General features: G+C 42.6%; 1 protein-coding gene and 1 long non-coding RNA gene across 6 annotated transcripts in view; both read left to right on the top strand.

Annotated features, from left to right (window-relative positions):
• The window catches only part of LOC146550613 (uncharacterized), a 33,692-nt gene extending 28,887 nt beyond the window's left edge, over window positions 1-4,805 (top strand). Inside the window, exons 1-2 of one of the 2 annotated variants that reach the window (XR_014890143.1) lie at window positions 1,988-2,746; window positions 4,086-4,805. This is a non-coding gene — a long non-coding RNA (uncharacterized LOC146550613). Of the gene's footprint in view, window positions 1-1,987; window positions 2,747-4,085 lie in introns of those variants that run through there. The other variant, XR_014890142.1, reaches the window with a different exon arrangement.
• A 6,955-nt stretch (window positions 4,806-11,760) lies between these two features.
• LOC146550612 (voltage-gated potassium channel subunit beta-2-like) overlaps window positions 11,761-15,163 on the top strand; it is a 257,376-nt gene continuing 253,973 nt past the window's right edge. For 2 of the 4 annotated variants that reach the window (XM_085259375.1, XM_085259376.1), the window contains exon 1: window positions 11,761-14,508. In XM_085259375.1, the coding sequence (XP_085115501.1) occupies window positions 14,458-14,508 (51 nt within the window). In that variant the 5' untranslated portion in view covers window positions 11,761-14,457. The remainder of the gene's footprint in view (window positions 14,509-15,163) is intronic. The other 2 variants (XM_085259373.1, XM_085259374.1) reach the window with 2 other exon arrangements.

The raw sequence follows: 15,163 nt of genomic DNA, 5'->3' as shown, positions 1-15,163 counted from the left end.
TTCTGCTGAAAAGAGTTAAATTGGCAGAATTTCTGCTGAAAAGGGGTGAAAAAGCTGAAATTTGTGTTGAAAAGAGTTAAAAAGGTTTAACTGTTAACTGAAAAAATTGTTGCCATAAGCGGGATTTGAACCCGGGCCTCCCAGTCCGAGAACGGATGCTCATCTCACTGAGCTAAAACACAGGTCAACCCGGCAAGGAAAATCAGTGAGGCCACTGATAATATGGCAGAAATGGGCAAAAAAAATTGCAAAAAAAATTCAATATCTCAAAAAGTATAGAAGTTATGAGCACCAAAAGTCATAGCACGCATTAGCAGAAAGAGCAGAATTTTTTAAGATTTGAACAGTGAAAATAGCACAAAAACTGTGGGAGTAGTTAAGCGCCAAAAAGTGTACGGAAGCAACTAGAATAAAATAGTGGATTAAAGAATAAAGAGAAACAGGAACTCAATAGTGTGCCTGAGGCATCCACACAATAACTAGAAAGCAAAAATTTCAGAAGAAATTTTAAGTGTGCCTATGCCGCTGCCAATGAGTGTAGTTTGCCATTCATACGGCTACAAAAAAAAAATCCAAATAAGGGTAGACAGGCCGTACTACTGTTGGCATACCACTAGAGTGAGCCAACACACCACAAATTAAGTGAGTGAGCCAACACACCACAAATTAAGTTTCACTTTCCTTCAGATTCATTTCAATGGGCAAAAACTAGCATTAAAATATCCATCCATCCATCCATCCATCCGCTTCCGCTTATCCTTTTCAGGGTCGCGGGGGGCGCTGGAGCCTATCCCAGCTGTCATAGGGCGAAAGGCGGGGTACACCCTGGACAGGTCGCCAGTCTGTCGCAGGGCATTAAAATATTCATATTTAAAAAACCAAAGAAGTAATAAACACCAAAAGTCATAGCACACAATTCCTGATCCAGCCGCACAAAATGATATAACATATGTGAAGCTTGTGTCAAAACTGTGGGATGAGTTACCCTCCAAAATTTCAGGCGGAAAAAGGAAGATAATAATAAAAATAGTAATAAGTGTGCCTTTTGGCATAGGCACACTTAATAAAAATAATAAATCCGAGAAATAGTAATAAGTGTGCCTTTTGGCATAGGCACACTTAATAATAACAAGAAGAAGACGAATAATAAATCCGAGAAATAGTAATAAGTGTGCCTTTTGGCATAGGCACACTTAATAAGAATAATAAATCCGAGAAATAGTAATAAATGTGCCTTTTGGCATAGGCACACTTAATAATAAATCCGAGAAATAGTAATAAGTGTGCCTTTTGGCATCGGCACACTTAATAATAATAATAATAATAATAATAATAATAGAAATAAATCCACCTTGTCAAATACTTACTCTGACACATTTGACACAATAAGTGAAATTACTAGTGAACCTTATTAAGAGAACAAAACAAACAATGTCTAACCCAGCATTGTATAACAACCCTTTGGCAATAAAACAAATTGTTCTGTCCAGTATGGTTCATGAATACAGTTAGAACAGAATTAGTAATCTACCATCATATACCTTATCAAACATCTTGTACTTGTTTGAGGCTCTTAATGTAGGCGTCCACGTCCGCTGATGTATCGAATACATGTGTACATTCCTCGTTGGTCAAAAGCAGCCTCGCTGGATAGATGATCCGATGTTTCGACAGTCCGAACTCTAGCAGCTTCTTCCACACACCATCGTACTGACGCTGCTGTCTATACGCCTCTGCAGGCAGGTCCGGCAGGAAGCTTATCTTGTTGTCCTTGTACGTCAGTTCTTTTGTCATCCTAGTGGCTTTCATGATGCGTTCACGGTCTCTGTAACTTAAGCACTTAATTCGAAAAGTTCTCGATCGGTTTGCAATAGAGCTTGACTTGCGCTCTCTCAAGGACAGGAGGGAGGATTTTCAAAATGTCCGCTAAAAACTACTCCATGAAAGTATGTGCATCTGTATCTTCTTCTTTTTCAGGGATGCCGAGGATTCAGATGTTATTACGCCAACTTCTTCCTTCCAAGTCCTCCATCTTTTTAGTCAGAAGGACTGTCTTTCAAGGCATTCCAAATAATTTTTTAGTAAGGTGATTTCATCCTCCGCATTGGAGATTCTTTTTTCAGCCTCACCCAAGGACACAACAACAGAGACTGTTCAAGCCGGGACTCGAACCGGCAACCTTCCGATTACAAGGCGAACTCCCAACTCTTAAGCCACAATAGCTCTGTCCTAGTACTGACACACCTCCCATTAATCACACAGCTGCTGGTGATGACCTCATAGGGCCGCTTCTAAACAAGTTAACATGACTTTCTACTCCCTCCTGAATATAAAATAAGCAGCAGTCAGTTCTTACTGGGTTGTTGTTAGAGAAACAGTTAGTTCAGCCTGTCTCCCAATCTTGTTGTTGTGTCTGCCTGTCTTTGTGCCCAGATTTACTTGGGGATTTCACAACATGGGGTGGTGAGATGACTTTTGTGTTTATTTGAGAGATGATTGGATTCTCTTTGGATTTTGAGGAAGCCTTCAAGGAAATTGGATTGTTAATACTGTTAGATATGGTGGTCCTGACAGGCCAAACAGACTGCAACTTAAGAACACAACGGAAATAGGAAAAGCGACAATGGAAATAGGAAAAAGGAAAACAGAAATAGGAAGAACGAAAACAGAAATAGGAAAAAACACAAGGGAAGTGTTTCCTGGGGAGAGAATAACCCGACGGCCAGATGCAGGAACCCGAAATATGGTAGGCATGTTTTATCATGATTCATATAATACTGATGATGGATTTTTAGGCTAACAGTTAGGCTAACACACTTACCTCTCATCTTTTCTTTTGTCGAGCCCTGCGTCTCCTTGTCAACAATAAAATGACATTTAAAAGAAAAATCATCTCTGTTATTGAATCCAAGCACAACACATAAAAGTGCTCAGACATGCCATCACACATTCTGTTAACTTTGTCTAATATTAAAATTTGTTTTAACAAACAACTACAACTGAACAACTACACCGCACTGTTGTTCCTTATATTCTTACAGTGTCTTATTTCTTGGTCTTTATGTTATCCTTTATTGCCCCTCATTGGGGAAATTCAAATGTTCCAGCAGCAAAGTTCCAGGCAGATGGAGCATCTAGATTCACACTAAAGTAAAGAATATATTTCTAGTCTATTCTATTCTATTCTCAGAAGTAGAAGTATAATTGTATTCCTAAATAGCAGCTAAATCTTTAGGTTTTTCAGTTTCTAATTTTAATACTTGTGTTACCCTTCTTTAAATATTCTCATTCGCATGCTTTTATAAATATAATATGATCTGAGCTGACAGAAAATTAAATTACAAAACCCATAGCTATGCAACCAATTGTTTTTTAAAAACGTGCACAAAGGTGAATAGCAACTTGCACCTATTGTTAGTTTGAAAATAATAATAATACGGTAAGTGACGAGTAAGGTAAGCGACCCATGTTGTAGGTGACGTCAGACGCCGGAGAATTGGCGGAAAAAAAGCAAATGGTAGCATAGAGTTTAAGAAAGGTTTTTCAAGCTTCAGTATTACCAAATATACTAATCAATTGTCATATAACTAACAACATCTGTTTTATCATCTCTAACACACTGGAGGACAACGGGGAGAGTTTAGACGCTCTCCAAGATTACATCGACCACTGTTTTCAAGATTTAGTAATGAAGAAGGCTCAGAGTGCATCCTCCCCGGCCAAAATTGAGACACCATCATCGAAGAGATGTCGCCCGGCAGACTCCCCCGGTACAACATCGCCTGCCGGCAAAGACATCGCAGACATCCTGGAGTCAATCGACAAGCGATTGTCCAGTTTCGATGCGAGGCTGTCCCTGGTGGAGATTTTACACCGGGAATTTAAATCTCTGAGAGAATCCCTGGAATTCAGCCAGCAGCAGGTGGAAACACTTGCCGCTGAAAATACCACGCTACAGGAGTCGGTCAAATCTCTCACCGATAACGTGACCCAGCTAAACATTGAAAATAAAAAAATAAAAGAGTCCGTTATCGATCTACAAGCCCGTAGCATGAGAGATAATCTTGTGTTTTCTGGTATTCCAGAATCTGCCGGAGAGGACGCGGAGGCAACGGTGAAAAGCTTCATCAAAATCCACCTGAAGCTGCCGGAGGACACCGTAAAGAACATAGACTTTGATAGAGTACATCGCTTGGGGGACGTGAGGTCGCGGACCGGGAGACCACGGCCTATTGTGGCCAAATTCGGTCAATTCAAACAGAAGGAATAGGTGAAGAGTCGCGGCAGAGAGCTGAAAGGAACGGACTTCAGCGTGAACGACCAGTTCCCCAAAGAGATCCTGGAATGACGCAAGGTCCTGTTCCCAGTTTGACGTAGCTTCATCCAGAAAGGCTCCCGTGCTGTCATCGCCGTCTATGTGGACGGACAGCTCTACCGCGACCCTGGCACCACACCGTGGTTATATTGACTGCACTCCAGATAAGAACCCGCTACACTCTTTTCTTATTCATTCACACTTTCTCCTTGAACATGGGTTTAACCTAGTAATATCAATATGATGTCATAGCAGATATAGGGGCAGGGATAGCTCAGTAGGTAAAGTGGTCGCCCCATGATTGGAAGGTCGGCGGTTCGAATCCACTTAACGGCTACCCTGAGGTACCCCTGAGCAAGGTACCGTCCCTACACACTGCTCCCCGGGCGCCTGCTTAGTGGGCTGCCCACTGCTTCACTGAGTGAATGGCTCAAATGCAGAGAAAAAACAAGTAATTTCCCCATGGGGATCAATAAAGTATCCATTATTATTATTATTATATAACACCGTCACCCTCCGTCATTACTTTAATTGGAATGTTTCCGTTTCGTTTCTTTTTTTGTTGTTGTTGCTCACAGTTCATGTGGTTTCTTTCTTTCTCTTGTCTTTCACTACTGCGATCACCTACTTCCCCGCTCACCTACAAACAACACCCTCTATTTCTCCATATTTTCACACCATGATCACGCAAACACATCCGCTCAACGGCAGCACATTCACAACAGCCTCACAGCACGCACAGACTTGCAGGACACATAACACAAGCCACGCTTGTTCATATTAGTGAATATTCACACACATAGTCAGACTTATGGAGCCTCTCACCACACTTTTTTTCTCTCTCTCTTTCTATTTACAAACAAGGGATGTTTCCACATTCTCTCCACCTGTCTAAACGAAACACCCAGCGTACATCATTAGACATACACACACAATTATGGGCATGCTGAGGTTTGTTACATGGAATGTAAATGGAGCTGGCACCAGAGGAAAGAGGTTAAAGATATTTAACCAGCTTAAAAAACTACAGGCAGATGTTGTTTTATTACAAGAAACTCACAGACCTGTCACAGGTTTAAACGAACTTAAAACACCTGAGTTTCCTAACGTGTTTGCAGCCTGTTATAATTCTAGACAACGGGGAGTAGCAATTTTAATACATAAAAATGTTAAGTTTACAGTACTCGATACAGTTATAGATCCAGAGGGTAGATTTCTAATTATTAAACTATCAATATTGAACAAAAAACTATGTATTGTAAGTATATATGGTCCAAATGTTGATGAACCCTCATTCTTCCACGGATTTTTTAGTGCACTCTCTGAACACCGCGATTGCACACTCATTCTTGGCGGTGACCTCAACCTTGGACTAAATGAAGAATTGGATAGGCTCAACACAACAGGAACTCAGCGCAACTGGCAATCCACAAATATAATCAAACAGTATATGAGCGACTTTGGCCTTCGCGATGCATGGCGCTCCCTTCACCCCAACAGTAAGGAATATACTTTTTTCTCGCATGTTCATCACTCTTACTCTCGTCTGGATTATTTTCTGGTCAGCAGCTCACTGCTGAGTGACATTTCAGACACTGAGATAATAATAATAATAATAATAATACATTTTATTTAAATAGCGCCTTTCAAAGCACCCAAGGACACTGTACAACAGATAAAAACTGGAAATATACACAATGATAAAAATAGAAGATAAAAGTTAAAACATACAGAAATTTAAGAATAGGCAATTTTAAACAGATGAGTTTTGAGGGTGGACTTAAAAAGAGAGAATGAACTAATATTTCTGAGGTCCGGGGATAGGGAATTCCAAAGTCGAGGGGCAGAGCAGCTAAAGGCCCTCCCTCCCATTGTGATCAGACGAGCAGAGGGAACAGAGAGAGAAAGAGAAGATGAAGATCTGAGGCAGCGGGATGGGAGCTTCATCTGTAATAAGTCAGAGAGGTACGGTGGAGAGAGAGAATGAATAGCCTTGAATGTATACAGAATTATTTTAAAATGGATGCGAAATTTGACCGGGAGCCAGTGAAGTTGCTTCAGGATTGGGGAGATGTGGTGGGTAGAAGAAGTCCTAGTAATAATACGGGCAGCAGAGTTCTGGACACGTTGGAGCTTGTTGATAGATTTTTGTGTAAGGCCAAATAATAATGAGTTGCAGTAGTCAATTCTAGAGATAACAAGATTATGGATGAGAATGGCAGTGGCATGAGGTGTGAGGAAGGGGCGGAGGCGATTAATGTTACGGAGTTGGAAATATGCTGCACGTGTAATATTATTGATATGTGAGTTAAAAGATAATGTGCTATCGAGAATGACACCCAAGCTTTTCACAGAGGGAGAGATAGGGACCAGCGAGTTATTGATGGTGAGAGAGAAATTGTTAATTCTGGATGGCAGTCGTTTAGTGCCAACCAGAAGAAGTTCCGATTTATTGCTGTTGAGTTTAAGAAAGTTGGAGGAGAACCAAGAATTAAGTTCAGCTAGACAGAGGATGAGGGAGGGTGGAGGAAGAGTAGAGTCAGGTTTGGTAGAGAGACAGAGCTGGGTGTCATCGGCGTAGCAGTGGAACTGAATATTATATTTACGAAAAATATGTCAGAGTGGAAGAAGGTAGATGATGAAAAGAAGGGGCCCGAGGACAGATCCCTGGGGCACCCCAGTGGATAAAGGAGAAAGCTGAGAAGTGAAGGATTTTAATTGAATGAACTGAGTGCGGTCAGATAGGTATGATTTAAACCAGGCTAGTGGAGTGTGAGAGAGACCAATAGAAGCTAATCTGCTAAGGAGAATGGGATGAGAGATGGTGTCAAAAGCTGCACTCAGATCAAGAAGGATAAGGATGGAGAGGAGACCAGAATCAGCTGCTATAAGAAGGTCGTTTGTTATTTTTATAAGAGCAGTTTCAGTGCTATGTAGAGGACGAAAGCCAGACTGGAACTGTTCGTAAAGGTTATTATCAGTTAGGTGAAGATGGACTTGTGAAGCAACTATTTTTTCAAGGATTTTTGAGAGAAATGGTAGATTGGAGATAGGACCAAAATTATTAAAGTTGTTGGGATCTAGACCAGTTTTTTTCAGAATTGGGGTAATAGCAGCAACTTTGAAGGAAGCAGGAACAGTTCCAGTGGTGAGTGAAGAGTGAATAATAGCAGATATGAGGGGAAGGAGAGGGAGTAAGCAGGCTTTGACGAGGACAGTGGGGATAGGATCGAGCTGGCAGGTAGAAGGCTTTGATTTATGGATGAGATCAGCAATATCAGCTAAGGATGGAAGTTGAAAAACAGAGAGGAAGTGAGAAGGGGGAGAAGTTAGGACAGAGAAGCTACATTGAGCATTAGGGTCCAGGTCTAAGTGTATTTTATGAATTTTATCAATAAAGAATAGCATTAGAGCATCACAGAAGTTAGATGAATAGAGATGAGCAGGGAGAGAATCAGGTGGCCTGTTAAAAGAGTTGAATAGTGAGAAAAGGGTCTTGGTAGAGTTCTCACTTGAGCAGACAATAGCAGAGTAATAAGCAGATTTGGTTTGACTAATACATTCCTGGTAAAACAGAACGTGGTTATTAAACATATCCTTATGAATAGTAAGGCCAGTTTTCTTATAGAGACGTTCAAGCTGTCGGCCTTTAGCTTTCAGTAGCCGGAGTTCAGGGGTGTACCAGGGTGCAGAGCGAGAAAAAAGTACAGTTCTGGTTTTTTGTGGAGCCAGGGAATTTAGAATACTACTAAGGCTATGATTATAAAAAAAGTACCAGGTCCTCTTGAATAGCTAAGTTGTTAGAAGACAAGCAGCTAGAAAAAGCAGAGGAAAGGATATCAAGATTTATATTCTTGATATTCCGGAAAGAAATAATACAGGGATTGTTAATTACAGAGAGGGTCATGTGAACATTAAAGGAGAGAAGTAGATGGTCCGAAATTAGCAGTTCGTCAGCTGTACAGATGGAGGGGGTAAGTCCAGAACAGCAGACTAGGTCCAAAGTGTGGCCCTTAATGTGGGTATAGATTCATCCTATAGCTGTCAGCGATCATGCTCCTGTATCTTTAACACTAATGCACAAGAATAATACTACGCCAAGTAAAAACTGGAGATTTAATATATCACTACTTAAAGATGAAGACTTTATTAAATATTTTAAAAAGGAATGGACTTCATATTTAGACTTTAATGAAACTCCCGGAATATCTGCTTCTGTTCTATGGGAAGCAGGGAAAGCTGTGATGAGAGGTAAAATAATTTCTTTCTCATCACACAAAAAGAAAGAAGAAAACAAAAATATTCAGGAATTAGAAAAAACCATCAAATCACTAGAAGAAGCTTACGCGTGCGACCAAGATCAGGAAACATTGAACAAAATACGCAAGACAAAACTAGAATTAAATGAAACTATTAATTAAAAAACACAATTCCTTATACAAAGACTTCGCTTGCAGAATTTTGAACACAGTAACAAATCAGGTCGATTTCTAGCTAACCAGTTAAAAATAAATAAAGAAAAAACAACTATATGTGCTGCTAAAGATTTATCGGGGAACACAATATATGACCCTGGAAGAATAAACAACATTTTTAGGGATTTCTATGAAAGTTTATACTCACCACAAATAAACCCATCTAAAAATGAAATTGATCTGTTTCTTGACAACGTAACTCTTCCAAAATTACTAGACAGTCAAGCAATGGAACTGGATTCGCCACTGACGCCAAGTGAACTCCAGGAAGCCCTGATAAGTATGCCCAATAATAAGGCTCCAGGTCCAGACGGCTTCCCTGCAGAATTCTACAAAGAATTCTGGACAATTCTGGCACCAGTATTCCACGGAATGTTGCTGGAAATCGAGGAAAATGGCAGACTACCACCAAATATGAATTCTGCCAACATTAGTCTCCTGCTAAAACCAGGCAAAGACCCTTTATTTCCCTCAAGCTATCGTCCAATTTCTCTTTTAAATGTAGACCTTAAAATAATCTGCAAAGCTCTATCAAAGAGATTAGAGAAAATAACCCCCCTCTTAATTCATCCTGACCAAACTGGTTTCATAAAAGGTCGGCACTCCTCAACAAACACTCGTAGATTACTTAATTTAACAGACTACTCATACACTAAAAACATCGAAACCATAATATTATCTCTAGATGCAGAAAAAGCATTTGACAGAGTTAACTGGAAATTTTTATTCGCAACTTTACACAAATTTGGTTTTGGAAACTCTTTCATAAACTGGATAAGAATATTATGCAATTCCCCAACAGCTCGTATCAGAACAAATGACCAGACATCCTCCAGCTTCTGTCTCCTGAGGGGCACCAGACAGGGATGCCCACTCTCCCCTTCACTTTTTGCAATTTTTATCGAACCTCTAGCAGCAGCATTTAGACAGGCTACAACAATTAAGGGCATAAAATGTAAGAACATAGAACATAAAATCAGTCTCTATGCGGATGATGTGTTGCTTTTTCTGCAAAACACACAAACCAACCTCTCTGAGGTAATTACTCTAATAAACTGGTTTTCAAGAGTTTCAGATTATTCAATTAACTGGCCAAAATCTACAGTTCTCCCCATTAACTGCTCCTTCCATAATTCTTCCTCTGCCCCACTGCAATCCGGAAATATTAAATATTTAGGTATTAATGTTTCTCCTAAGCTCTCAGACTTAACTAAATTAAACCACATCCCACTTCTAAAGAAAGTAGAAGGCGATCTGACTAGATGGAAATCTTTACCCATATCACTCATGGGAAGGGTCGCCACTATAAAAATGATGATCTTGCCAAAAATAAATTACTTATTTTTGATGATCCCTAACAAACCATCACAAGATTGGTTCAGATCTCTGGATTCATATATTTCCAAATTCCTTTGGAAAGATAAACCCCCACGTATCAGCTTAAAAACGCTACAAAGAACCAAGGATAGAGGAGGATTAGATCTGCCTAATTTTCACCAATACTTCTTAGCCAACAGGCTTCAGTTCATCTCAGAATGGTCAAAACATACCTTCTTAGATGAGCCTTGGCTAGATGTTGAACAGGCACTATGCAAGGATCTAGAGATTTCAGACCTACCATTTATTAGCTCAAACATCAAAAGATATGAATGCTTTAAAAGTATCAACATCAGCTTCTCTCTGACAGCATGGTGGGAGTTTCTAAAATTGACGGAGTCTTCATTAATCCCATGCAAACGTACACCTATCTGGAACAACCCTGACATATTACAAAACAATAATATGATTAATTTCCCAGAATGGAGTTGTAAAGGAATTAAATACTTAGAACATATATTAGAGGGAACAGAATTTATTCCATTTGACAGACTAGTTGCACAATATGGGATCAACAAGAAAAGATTTTTTAGAATATCAACAAATTAAATCCATAGTAAAAAGGAAATTTAACCTCAGTCAAGTTGAATTACAAACACCACCAAGTGCGGCACATTTCCTTACTCTTAAATCCCCCAAATTATTATCTAAAATATACAGAACACTTTCTAAATTAGATGAATCAATATCCCTTCCTATTGCAAAGTGGGAAGCAGATTTATCAGTCAGCTTAGACCAAAACTTCTGGTCTCAGGTATGCTTAAAAACCTTTAAATTGATTAAAAATCCCAGTCTGCAATTAATACAATACAAAATACTACATAGAGTGCACTATACAGGTCATCGGATGTTCAAGATGGGCTTTACATCTTCCAACAACTGCTCACACTGTCAAGGCAATACACCAGACAATTACATTCACGCTCTTTGGTTCTGTCCACCAGTGCAGAAGTTTTGGCGCGAGATATGTGAGGACTTATCAAAGTGTCTGAAATGTAACATTCCAACTTCCCCCTTAGTGTGTTTGTTGGGCAGCTTAGATAATGTCACTTCAGAAAAGAATATAGCCCATATGGTTTTCACTGCCCTATGCATAGCCAAGAAAACTGTCCCCATGAACTGGAAAAATAAAAACAATCTTAATTCTAACCAATATAGAAATTATCTATTAGATTGCATTAATCTTGATACAGCCTCTGCCACCACATCAGATCAATTGCTCTGGGCTCCTTTGATCAGCTCCATCACCTAGTGGGGGTGGGGGGTCATAGTTTGGTCCCGCCTTCACTGTTGTGATTGGTGTGGGGGTAGGGACAGGCTTAGGGCGTCGAGGGGTTCCCCGGAGGCATCTTCCTTGGGGGGCTCATCCCGGGGTAGCGGTCATGTCCGGTTGGGGGCTCTTTTGGCTCTCGGGTGACTGTTTCCTCGTGGCTGCGTGTAGCGGGGCTAGGGGAGGGTCTGTGCTGATGGACGTGGGTTACTGACCTGGTAGCCTGTCTGCCCCTGGGTGGGTCCGGGATGGGCGTGAGGTTCTGGGGGTGCTCCGTCTCTGGGCTGGGGCCCTGGCCGGGCCTCGGGGCCTTGGGTCCTGGTTTGTGTGTTGCCGGGGTTGTGGGCGGGTGGGTGCATGGGGGCCCATCCCTGGCGCTGGGTGCCGCCGGTGCATCGAGCCGCCTGGGGGACTCTTCAACTGGTGGGGGAGATTGTCACACCTTGCAGGAGCTTTCCTCTCCTCAGGAACTCTCTGCTGGAGGAGATGATACAGGAGAGGTGGAGGAAGATCTCAGCCTGGGCGTCTATTGTCTCATGTAGTCTGGAAGCTGAGTGGATGGTGGGGTGGGTGCAGTTTTTTCTGTGGTGGGGTTGGGTGGACTGTCCCGGGCTCTGTGGGGCTGGGGGGCGCTGCTGCGCTGGGCCCCGGTCTGGATGGGCCTGGGCCCCCTTTCCCTGGCGGGTCGCGGAGTATGGGAGTGCCTACTGTGGTCAGCGGGGGAGCTGGCCCCAGGGACGGGTCACCTGCCCCTCCCTTCTTCCCTCCCCATCTCCAGCTGCCTCCCTCTCCCCGCTCCACCACAACCACCCACACATGCAGGGCCTTGGAGTAGGGGTATGTCACCAGGGTGCAGAGGAGGTTCCCCCCCCCCCCCCCTCTCTGTCCCCTTCTGGCTGCCTCTGCCTCAATTTTATCCCACAACTTAGACATTCACATTACTCACACTCTCATTACACATACATATAGGATCTTGGGGGTGGGCACGATACACGGAGTCCAAATTACCGTCAGGGTGTACACCTCACCCCTGGCGTCGTTGCCCACCTCTCAATTTTGAATACATGTAGACATTGAGGGGTAGCAGGAGGGACTATGCGCTTACCTGCTGCTCTCTGGCAGGTAGCTCCATGCCCTCCTGGGTTTTAATTGCACCTTAGAACACACATGCATCAACACTACAATGAGCGGGTGGAGGGAGGTTTGGAGTCTTCTCTCACCCTCGTTCTCTGCGGCCTGCTGGAGCGGGGGGGCTAGGAGGAGTTGGCCGTCCGACTGCGGTCCTCTGGGTGTGGGGCCTCCCTGCTGCTGCGGAGTCGGGGCGGTCTGCCTCTCCCCACCGCAGGGAAAAGGGTAACACCACCTGGGTCTGGGTGCAGTCCCCCCCTCCAGGGGCAAGGGTACCTAGACCCGGTTCGTAGAGTACGCTTGGGGAGTGTGATCATGTGTACAGCGTCTCTTTATGTCTGTCTCCACATTGGTTGAGTGTGGAGTAAGTGTATATGAGAGCATGAGGGTGGGAATGGATGTTTGTGTCTGTGTGTGCCTGTATGTCTGTGTCTATATGTCAGGTTGGGTATCAGACGCCACCTCTCTGGGGACATCTCAGGCCCTCCAAGGTTTGGAGGCCTATCTCCACCCACCACCACTTCCCCTGCCAGTGGCGGACTCCCTCAGGTGTCGGTGCATTGGTGGTTCTTTGTGTCTGGGGGTGGGCGTCCGGGTACACACCGGCTCACTCCTTGGCGGCCGCTTATCGGGGCCTGGAGCCTGGGGCTCGCTCGGGCCACTTCGGAGGTGGGGTGCCCCCGGCCTCTCGGCCTGGGGCTCGGTCACTCAGGCACAGCTGGCTGCCGGCGGAGCTCACGGACACGTCACTGCAACTCCCCCTGGCTTCTGCTCCGCGGCTGCTGAGTGAGCCCTCATCTGGGACTCTCCTCAGCTCTTACTGGGACAGTGGCGCGGCTGCCCCTCTGTTGGTCTTCCTTGGTCTCTTGTGTTCTGGGGGCCTCTGGATGTCTGGAGTTTTGATCTCCTCCATACCTGCTTCATACCCTGGATGACGGGGCTGTGGCTCCCCACACTCCCTAGCAGATCGTTACATGGAGAAACCTTTGGAATGCAAGCATGCTGATCCACACAGGTATGCACACAGGTGTACACACGGGTATTCACAGACGCGGACTACAGCTTTCTTGGCTGCTGCCTCAAAGCACATTGTGCGCTGTCTATCTTGCGTGCTGCACAATATCGTTTATTATTTAGTATCTACTGATATCTACTGCTAGCTAGTTTATTGTGATGGTGCCGTTTTTTTTTATTATGTTACTCTTTGTTGTTTGCTTTCTCTTCTGTTTTTTTTTCTCCATACAGGTGACCCAGGTGTTTGTTTTTTTTTCTTTCTTCCCCCCCTTCTCACCGTCTCTTCTCCCCTTTGGTTTTCTTTCTCTCCCTCTCTTTCTTTCATTCTTTCTCCCTGTCCTATCCCCCAGTCATGTCTGTCCCGTTTGTAGCAACTGAAAATAAAATAAATTCATAATTATAATAAAGGTCAATCAAATGGACCAATATGGCAAGGCCATGATGATCCACTTGGTAAAATAAATCCGCTTGGCATCTTTCTTGGCCTTAAGACAACAATTCTGATGGCTAAAGATCCAAACGGGACACAAAAAAAATAAAAAATAAAAAATAATAATAATAATTAAAAAAACCAGACACATTACTGTAGAGACAAGCAAAATTTCAGGGCCTTAGTATGCTTTCCTGTTAGGCAATCACAAGCTTTTAGTGTAGATGCTTGTTTTAGTGCTATTAAATAATTTACTTGTGAGATTATTTTTTGCCCACTGCAGTGCAGACAGGCTTGGTTATAGGGCTCTGTGTGCCACGTGACCAAGTAGGAGGGAGTAGATAAGCCATATTAACTTGTTCAGTAACTACTTTTAAAGCAGTCCAGAAACTGCTAGCATTAGGCTGACTACAACATACTGCTATATCTGCTAATCACAATCTCTACCATGAGCAGCGTAGTCCAGAATCCCTATATCAGCCGAACACCAACATCTCGGGTAAGTATTGTTTTGGATACACTGATAATGAGAGGGAGAGAAAAAAACTTATGCTCCACAATGTTGCATTATGTAGCCTCTACAATAAAATACAATAGCCTCTACGTGTTCCATCATCATTACCATGAGGAGAGAGGCTTTTAAATTATTGAGTGACTGAGGATTTTCTGATGTAGGTCAGAGGTTTTTAAAAAATTGAGAGGGCAAAGATGATACTGTTTCTTTTATTTGTATGGTATGTATATTGTAAAGGTTGGATTGAGTTGTACTCAAGTATTGTACAGCTAAATTTTACTTTGTGTGGGTTCATGAAGTTAACAGTTGCAAGCTTGATACCCTCTCTTTGAGTAAAATTTGATTTCTAGAGCTTGGAAATATATCATGATAAAACACTCCTCATTTATGAGTTACATCTTTTTTGAATAGTGTCTTCTTTTGGCGTGGTCACTCTGGAGTCTCAGCAGCACAAGGAATATGCCGAACAGTTTGTTGTCAGCTTGTCTTTGTGTTTCTTGGTTTCACATTTACAAAACAACATGATTATCTTAGCTGCAATCCCAATTTTGGGAGTGGGGTGCTGTGTAAATATAAATAAAAATCTCAGAAACATAATTTTAATTAAAAAGGATAACTAGTTGAGGGGGGCAACTGGGAG

This window comes from Mchenga conophoros, linkage group LG20 (assembly GCF_057382185.1).
Source record: "Mchenga conophoros isolate Kocher_MC1m ecotype Shallow Benthic linkage group LG20, M_conophoros_male_GT1.1, whole genome shotgun sequence".
Classification (NCBI taxonomy): Eukaryota; Metazoa; Chordata; class Actinopteri; order Cichliformes; family Cichlidae; genus Mchenga; species Mchenga conophoros.
The sequence above is the reverse complement of the archived record's forward strand: the minus strand, read 5'-3'. Positions and strand labels throughout refer to the sequence as shown.